General features: G+C 35.3%; 1 protein-coding gene across 1 annotated transcript in view; it reads left to right on the top strand.

The window, feature by feature from the left end:
• The window catches only part of HECW1 (HECT, C2 and WW domain containing E3 ubiquitin protein ligase 1), a 578,356-nt gene that overhangs the window by 369,660 nt on the left and 198,607 nt on the right, over nt 1-10,089 (top strand). Inside the window, exon 8 of the mRNA XM_016212519.2 lies at nt 8,418-8,587. Coding sequence (XP_016068005.2) covers nt 8,418-8,587 — 170 coding nt within the window. The remainder of the gene's footprint in view (nt 1-8,417; nt 8,588-10,089) is intronic.

Here is a 10,089-nt window from a genome sequence, read left to right as displayed (position 1 = left end):
TATTTATAGCAGCTTTATTCATAATTGCCAAAAGCAATCAAGATGTCCTTCAGGAGGTGAATGGATAAACTGTTGTACATTCAGATAATGAAATACCATTCAGAGCTAAAAAGAAATGAGCTATCAAGCCATGAAAAGACATGGAATGCATATTACTAAGTGGGGAAAAAAAAAGCCAATCTGCAAAAAAACCACTCATGCATATCATATGATTCCAACTATATCACATTCTGGAAAAGGTAAAACTCTAGAGACAGTCAAAAGATCAATGGTTGCTTGGAACTGGGGGAAGAAAGATGAATATGCAGACCACAGAGGAATTTTAGGATAGTGAAAATACACGATAATCTAATGATGGATACATGTCATTATACACTTGTGAAAACTAATAGAATGTACAACACCAAGAGTTAACCCTAATATAAACTATGGACTTTGGAAAGAGAAGTAAAGTATCACTCATCTGTGATTATGATGTTTCAAAGTAGATTCATCAATTGTAACAAACACACCACTCTGGTAGGAAATGTTGATAATAGGGGAGGTTAAGCATATGTGGACCAGGCCATATAGAGAAATTCTCTGTAGTTCCTCTTAACTTTGCTGTGAATCTACAACTGCTCTAAAAAAAAAAAATCATTTTACAAAACAACAACAACAACAAACCATTGACATTCACATGTGTCTGTCTAGGTTAAAAAATGAAGAAGAAAGAAACTCAATAGTTTTGTATAGTAAGGCAAAAAGCTAAAAACTCCTGATTGCTATTCTTATGTTCCTATTGAAATGCCCCTTACAAACCTTCAGAAACTGAAGAAATCAAGAAAACTTCTCAATTACATGACAGAAACGAGGAGGAATTTTTTTACTCTGTGAAAATCCTAAAGCCTCAGAGTGATGCTATGCAGGGTGTACAGCATGGAACCAGGAAAGGAGATGAAATCTCTATTAATTGGTTCCTATTTTGGCTCTGTCATGCAGACATGGGTTCTTAAATCCACCAGAGGAAAGAAAACCACTCCACACAACTTGGTTTCAAAAGGTACTTTATAAAGTGATCAGGATGGGTTCATCTCCTATAGCCCCCAATATATCATTTTTCTTACACTTATTTCGAGGCAACATTGCCAGCAATTAAATGTAACTGGAAATGTAAAGCAAGCAGCTAAATAATCAAGTTGAATATGTATAGGTTTTAATTCATTATGTCTATGTCTAGCTATGTCTAACTATGAAAAAAGTAAATACTGCTTTGAGGTATCATAATGAATCCATGCTTCAAAGAAAGACAAGATAAAAAGATCAACAAATCTAACCAAGCCCACAAAGTATAAAAACTCTTGACTAGATGCTGATCATCTCCAAGTGTAAAAGCAGAAGTGAGGATTCCAACAGTAGTCAGTTGGATGACCAAAATAACTAAGGATGAACAAATACCAGGAATATACAATGTATTCATGGATAAATAGCAGACATTTTGACTTGAAGAATGTGTGGAGAAAGATGCTGGCTCATAAAATAGTTGAAGGACATAAATCAAGAAAAAAAGAAAAAAGTTTATTGACAGATATCTAAGAGAAGTAAAGCATTAATCACTCATCTGCTTGTACTCTCAATAAAATACAGGAAAGTGTGTGACCCATTAACTAAATCTAAGATGAAGAAAGATAATAAATAAAAACTTGGGAAGCCAAATGTACTCGTTTCCTATTGCTGAAGTAACAAACTACCACAAACTTAATACAAATATATCTGTATACTTCTGGAAGTCAGAAGTGCAAAATGAATCTTAAGGGACTAAAATCATGTTCAGCAGAACTAGTTCCTTCCTGGGATCTTCAGAGAAGAATCCATTCTTTTCTCTTTGAAGGTCTAGCATCTGTCTTCATTTTTGGCTCTTGGCTGCATCACTCTAATCACTACTTTATTGTCATATCTGTTTCCCCTCACTTTGCCCCTCTTGCCTCCATTTTATAAGCACACTTATAATTACACTGGGCCCACCCAGGTAATCCAGAGTAATCTCTTCATGTCAATCAAGATTCTTAATTTAATCATTTCTGCAAAGTCTCTTTTACCATGTAAGGTGACATATACACAGGTTCCAGGAATTAGGTTGTGGTTATCTTTGGGGAGAGATATTTTTCTATCATAATCAAGGTGAGATTTAGACTAATTCTAAAAGGTATAATCATACAATTAAAAGTGAGTTTTAAAAAGCAGTAAAGAACATAATCACCACTAAAGTATTAGAATCAGTAATCTAGTAGACTGACTTGAGAGTCTCTCCCAGAATGCACAAATGAAGGGCAAAATACAAAGGATAAGAGGAAAATGGAGGGATGACACATACAGTGCCATCACATAGATAATTGATACTTTTGAGAAAGAGATCAGAGAAAATTGAATGGAAACAATAATAGGAGAAACTTTCTTGAGTGGAAGATAATTTTAAATCTTTAAATTGGACTGTCAGGAGCTAAGGACACACACACACACACACACACACACACACACACGCACACAGTGGTCTCAACTATGCAAAGAAAAATACTACAAGGCAATAAGGAAAAAGTCTGGTAATGTTTGCATTTTTAAATAATCTTATTCTGTTTTTTTCTTCTGTACTTAAAAATGTTATTGTAAGTGTATATTATGTTTATCATCAGAACAAAAAGCTAGTACAGGCCAAAATAAGAGGAGATAAAGTATTCTTCCATTAATGTTTCATTTACTTTTGGAAAATCATAAAACTTTCTGTATTCTTATAGACATTCTAATAATTTTTTAGTTGAAAAAATTGAGACCTAAAATAGTTAAATCTATTTCCTCAAGTTACAAAGTTTAATAATGAGTGTTCCAGAATTAAATGTAGGTATCCTGACTCCCAAACCAATGCACTTTTAATTTCAATACTTGTTGCAGCAGTTTTCAAACACTTTTACTCCATGAAACATATATTTTAATAAGATCCAAATTGAATTTAACTCTGTAAACCTTTATAAGGAAGAAAAAAAGTTTACTGAAGGACATGAAAGAAGACCTGAAAAAATGAAAAAAGCATATATTCTTGAATGAAAAGTATTATAAAGGTACGAATTCTCTCAAAATTAATGTGTAAATTCAATGCAATTCTAATCAAATGTCCTAATTTTTTTGTAAGAGGGGTATTAGATTAATAAGATTAATTTGGAAATACAAGTGTGTGAGTTGTAAAGCAAAATATTTTCTTTTGGAAAAAGCAAGAATGATGAAGGGTGACTAAACTTATCAGCTGTCAAACATACTATCAATACAGACATATTAATGCAGACATAGACAAGGTGTTTGATGAAACAGAATAGAGTACACAGTAAAGGCCATATATGGCAGACCCTTAGCTAATATACTTAATGGTGAAAAACAAAGTTTCTCCTCTAAGATCAAGAACAAGACAAGGATGTCCACTCTCACCAATGTTATTCAACATATTACTGGAAGTCCTAGCCATAATAATCGGGCAAGAGAAAGAAATAAAAAGCATCCAAATTGGGAATGAAGAGATAAAATTTTCATTTTTGCAGGTGACATGAGTCTTTATATAGAAAACCCTAAGGACTCCACCAAAAAAAAAAAAACTATTAGAAAAAATAAACAAATAAAGTGGCAAATTACAGTATCAATGTACAAAACTCCATTGCATTCTTATATACTAACAATAAATTTCAGAAAAAGAAATGAAAAAACAATTTATTTTATAATTACAACAAAAAGAATAAAATACTTAGGAATAAACTTAAAGGATGTGAAGGGCCTATATCCTGAAAACTGTGGCATTATTAAGAGAGATTGAGAATGACACAAAGAAGTGGAAAGATATTTTGTGTTCATGGATTAAAAGAATCAACATAGTCAAAATGACCATTTTACCCAAAGCAATATACAGTTTTGATGCAATTCCCATTAAAATCCCACTGGCAATTTTTAAAGAAATAAAACCAAAAAATCATCAGATTTGTATGGAACCACAGTAGATCCAAAATAGTCAAAGCAATCCTGAGAAAAAAGAACAAAGCTGGAGATATCACACTCCCTGACTTCAAATTATACTACAAAGTGACAATAATCAAAGCAGATTGCTATTAGCAGAAAAAACAGACACATAGACCAATGGAGAGCCCAGAATTAAATATGTGTATATGGGCAAATAATTTTCAACAAAGAAGCCAAAAATATACAGTGGAGAAAAGAAAACCTTATCAATAAATGGTGCTGGATAAATTGGAAAGTCACATGCAAAACAATAAAGCTGGTCAGCTGCTTGTCCCCACATATAAAAATTTACTCAAAATGGATCAAAGACCTAAAATAAGCCCCGGAACAATAAATTGCATAGAAGAAGACATAGGTTTTAAACTTAAGGATCTTGGTCTTAGAGAAGATTTTATGTATTTGACCCCAAAGGCAAGAAAAGTAAAGGCAAAAATAAGTGAATGGGACTATATAAAATTAAAAACTTCTGTACAGCAAAAGAAACCACCAACAAAACTAAAAGGTAACCAATCAAGTGGGAGAACATATTTGCAAACAACAGCTCTGACAAGGGGTTAATATCCCAAATATATAAAAAACTCAGGCAACTCAGCACCAAACAAACAAACAATCCAATTTAAAAATGGGCAGAAGACCTGAACAGACACTTCTCCCAAGAAGACAGACAAATGGCTAAGAGATATATGAAAAAATGCTCAACTTCACTAGCTCTAAGGGAAATGCAAATAAAAACTACAATGAACATAGGTGTGCATATATTATTTCTGATTTGGGACAGTATGGATGGACCTGGAGAATATTATACTAAGCAAAATAAGCCAGGCAAGGAAAGACAAATATCACAGGATCTCACTTATATGTGGACTCTAAATAACATAATAAACTGATAAAATCATAGAAGCATGGAACAGACTGACAAATCTTGGAGGGAGGTGGGGGTGGATGGGTAAATGGGGAGAGATTAACCAAAGAATTTATATGCATATATGCATAACCCATGGACACAGACAATAGTGTGGTGAAAGCCTGGGGCGAGAAATGGGTGTGGGGTGGGAGGGGTCAATGGGAAAAAAGAGGACATCTGCAATACTTTCAACAATAAAGATGAAATAAAATTGCCCAGGTGGGCATGGCTCAGCGGTTGAGCATCAACCTAGGATCCAGGCGATCGAGGTTTGATTCCCCGTCAAGGCACATGCCCAGGTTGCGGGCTGCAGCCGATCAATGACTCTCTCATCATCGATGTTTCTATCTCTCTCTCCCTCTCTTTTCCTCTCTCTGAAATCAATAAAGATATATTTAAAAAAAAAATAGAAAAACAAACTACAATGAGATACCACATCACACCTATTACAGTGGCTCTTATAAACAAGACAAGTAAGTGTTGGAGAGGTTGTGAAGAAGAAGGAATCCTCATTCACAGCTGGTAGTAATGTAGGCTGGTATAGCCACTATGGAAAACAGTTTCCTCAAAAAATTAAAAATAAGACCCAGTGACCCCTCTTCTGGGTATCTACCTGAAAATTTGAAAACATTTATTTGCAAAAATATATGCACCCTTATGTTTATTGAAGCATTATTCACAGTGGCATGGATATGGAAACAACTAAATGGTCCCTCAGCAGATGACTGGATAAAGATGTGGTACATATGGAATACAACTCAGTCATAAGAAAAGATGAAATACTGCCATTTATGACAACACGGAGAATATCATGCTAAGAAAAATGTCAGACACAGAAAGTGAAGAACCATATAATTTCACTCATAAGTGTGATATAAAACTGAAAGCAGCAAATGAACAAACAGAAACTCACAGACACAGACAACAATATAGTGGTTGCCAGAGGAAAAGGCAGGTGCTGGGATAGTGAAGGTTAGAGGAGGTCAAATGTATGGTGATGGAAGGTGATTTGACTTTGAGAGGTGGGCACAAAATGCAATATACAGATGATGTATCATAGAATTATTCAGCTGAAACTTGTAAAATTTTATTATCCAATGTCACCCCAATAAATTTAATTTTTAAAAGAGACAAGAAAAATAGGTGTTTTTAAAAGGTTATTCAGAGAGAAGGAAAATAATGAAGGTCAAAAGCTTAGATACCACAAAAAAAGACCTATTTATAGTTGAGAATTTAACCTATGCAAATATTGGCATTTTTATTGAAAGGTAATATAACATATTGGTTAAATGCACAGATTTGGGAATCAAAGTTCCAGTTTTATTTTTTATATTGACAACTTCATCAAGTCATTTAATTTATTAGCCTCCATTTTCTCTTACTCAAATTAGTAATATAATATCTACCTTATAGAGTTTATGTTAGAATTAAATCAGATCATGTATTTGAAGGTCATAGAATAGTTCCCTGAATTTAGTAACTAGCCAATAAATAGTAGGTGGTAGTGGTAGACGTGATGGAGGTGACGGTAGTCATATTATGTTATGATGAATAAATCTATATGTCACACTTTCCATCAGGGACCCCCACAACACCCCAGATTTGATGATTCACTAGAACTCAGCATGTAATCATACTCATGGCTATGATTTATTACACTGAAAAGATATAAAGCAAAATAACCAAAGGGAAACAGTGCCTGGGGTGAAATCTGATGGAAATCAATGTTGAAATTCAGTGGGTTCTCTCCTAGTGGAGTCACACAGATTCACTTATGTCCTCCAGCAACAAGTCGTAGCAATACATATGAAGTGTTTTATGTCAGGTAAGCTCATTACAGACTCATTGTCAAGGTTTTCATTGGGATCTAGTCACATAGGCATCTTTGCCTATCACATACCAAGCTTCCAGACTCCCAGAAAGAAAGCAGATTTTTAGCATAAACCACATAGTTTACACACAGAGTTTAGGCACAGTGAGCCACTCTTATCAGTTCTGAGGTGTGGGTACCCTCCAGAGATCCAAGTTCCCAGATACTAGTTAAGAGCCAACCTTATAAACAGGCCTTTCTAAGGAGAAAAGCCTCATGCTACTGTGTTCTCTTTTTTCTGCACATATTCCTATGGCTTCAACCCGTGAATTTCTGTGATGCTTGTTGAACTTTCTCTTTTTTCCTTCATGGCAATACATAAAAGAGTAAGAATAATTTCATTATGAAAATAACCTCAAATCAACTCAAAATAAGTAAATTTACATGAAAACATCTGTACTTTTTTATTAGTAACAGATTACTCAAACACCTCACAATTTATAGTATGGTTGGGAATCAATTCAATGTACCTTTACCTCAGTTTCATTCATTTATAGGTAGATGGGAATAATTTTGAGGGGGAAACACTTCAATCATGGAAAAAACTTTTTGTTTTTGACATCATAAATATATTTCCAATAAATATAAAATGATTTCAAATGATCTCAGAATAATTATACTTATAAATCATTATTACAAATGATTTTGTTCTCTCCCCTACACACACACCCTCCCCCCCAGCATGGAATTGTACAGGATCAGATGATTCCAATTAAATGAAACAATTCTGTTTTCAAAGTCTTGCCTTTTATGACAGCATGGTTATTCAAAACTCTCCTCACTGATATGCACTTGGCTCCATAGAAGCCATGTTTTCTTTTTTCATTTTTCCATTGTCCATGTTCTTTGCTCTTTTAATCCTCCTCTTTCTCTTTATTTCTTCTAATTCTAATTCAGTGAAGGCCATATTGAAGAACATATTTATTATTTGACTACAACCCTTGTTTTGTTTTTTTGTGTGTCTCCACTTTGCAGAATTTCAAGGTTGGATTTCCTCTCTCAGTGTCAACCCAAGTTTTCTGAGGTGACCCTTAGACACTCACCCAACCCCATTATCTTAAACTGCCTGAAAAACCCTTAAGTCCAGTCCAGTCCAGTAAGGGTCAATGGTCCTCTTAAAAAGCATAGTGACCATAATACCAGTTATATTGATTTGTTATAAGGATTTCTCACCAAAATGAATTTAATACAGTGATACCTCAGTTTTCGAACATCTCTGTTGACGATCATTTCGGTTTATCAATGCCATAAACCCAGAAGTAAATGTTTTGGTTTTTGAACATGCCTCTTAAGTCGAACATGCCACACGGCTTCCATGGAGTGCAAGATCCTGAGGCCTAGCTGTCAGCTGTTGATCCCTCAGTTTTTGAACATTTCAGAACTCGAACGGTCTTCCAGAATGGATTACATTAAAAAACTGAAGTACCACTGTACATGCCATTAAATGTTTCACATAGTGGGTTCTTTAGACATATCAATCCATACGTTTAATGAAGTAGAAACAGTCTAAAGAGTGAAAAAATTTTCAGTGTTTTAGATAGACATTTCTTCTTATGAAATGTCTGGTATGATCTTCAACCTCACTAAAACACAATGTCATTTATTTTATAGATTTCCAAGCCATGGGGTTGAAGAAAGGGATGTTTTTCAACCCAGACCCTTACTTGAAGATTTCCATTCAGCCTGGGAAGCACAGCATTTTCCCTGCCCTCCCTCACCATGGGCAAGAGAGGAGATCTAAGATCATAGGCAACACTGTGAACCCCATCTGGCAGTCTGAGGTGAGTGTCGTAGGCCCTGAAAAGAAGCCTAAGTGATCAAGTGAAATGACTGAGCATGAAACAGCTCATGTGTTATTACCTCCTTTCTTGGAGCCCTAAACTTTGCTGCAAAGTTCATGGCTCTCTTGGTCTTAGAAGGCAGCCATGTTCTCTATGAGTTGCAATTCTCAGGGTTCTTGATAGAGTCCCTCAAGGCAGTACCAGGAAACCATTTTATCTATACTCAGGAGCCATATAGTAGTCACTTAACTTGGTACCAAACCTGTGCCTGAAAATAGGACAGCGTTTTCCTCTGCCTTTGTGTGGGAGAAGGAAGATAAGCATTGTGATCTGAGAATTCTCACACTCTTTTCATGAATGTGGTCCTGAAACAAGTATGACAAATTTTAAATATGTCCCTCTGGACTAGTGCCAGAGATTCTAAAGCCATCAGGTTCTTGGGACAGGTAAATCAATAGGCCTAGAATAACCCTGGGGTTACATATTGCTTGATTTAAATAGACAGGAAGCTTAATTATTCATTCCATCTTCCTGGTTTGCACAGTGTAAGGCAATTTGTGAACTACTGAATAGTTTGTTTTGTCTAATGAAGGCCCTTCTCTACTTCTCTACTCCTAAATGTGTCTCCTCAACCATTCAGGAACTAGAATGTTTCTCAATGAAACCACATGTCAGGCTCAGCCTCACAGTGACTAAGTCCTATCCTTGAGAGCTAGCAGAAAATCATCACAGCTAGGTCACTTGCTTTAGCTTGAGGGTATAACCTGAAAACTGAGTGGGTCAGGGAGCAGGGAGGTTTAGGACATGAGCTTGGCCACAGTCTAATGTAGTGAAAGTGTAGCTGTCCAACACACAATCCTTGGTTCAAATCCCAGATTGGCCAATTACTAGTTATGTAACTGAGAAATCCGTTATCCTCAATCTGAGCCTCAGATTATCTTCATTAGCCTGTTACTGATGGAAATGTACTACTCCTACTGAAGACATTTGCTTTGAACAGGATTCCTTCTTTAATTCTTCAAAGTAAACCATCTCTGATATAGAACCCTCAGACATCCTTAATTAGATATTTGGGAACAAAGATTTTTCATTGTCTTTTAAATTATATCCTACTTCCTAGGCTTAATTAACCCTGACCCAGAAGAATAACATTAGCGCTTTTAAGCATATATAAGGGAAATGGAGTTAAACTTCCTACTGCTTTGGTTATCAACAGATTCTAAAACACAGATAGTGATATTAGCATGAAATATGAATCTTAAATGATTTGTCCCTTTTGCTCTGGCTATTCTCACCAGTTATTTTTTCTGGACTCCTCACTGAATTCCTGGGGATAATGGAAGATGCCATAGGAATTTATAATACATGAAATCAAAAAGCTTCTCTTCAAGGGGGGGGGGCTACTGGAGGGGGGTAAAAGAGTTGAAAAAAGAAAAAATAAGAAAAATGATCATGCACATGGAAACAGTGTGGTGATTGCCAGGAAAAGGGGAGTATGGGGA

Source organism: Miniopterus natalensis, chromosome 10, assembly GCF_054644295.1.
Source record: "Miniopterus natalensis isolate mMinNat1 chromosome 10, mMinNat1.hap1, whole genome shotgun sequence".
Lineage (NCBI taxonomy): Eukaryota > Metazoa > Chordata > Mammalia > Chiroptera > Miniopteridae > Miniopterus > Miniopterus natalensis.
Note: the sequence above shows the minus strand (reverse complement) of the source record. Positions and strands in the feature narration are given on the sequence as shown.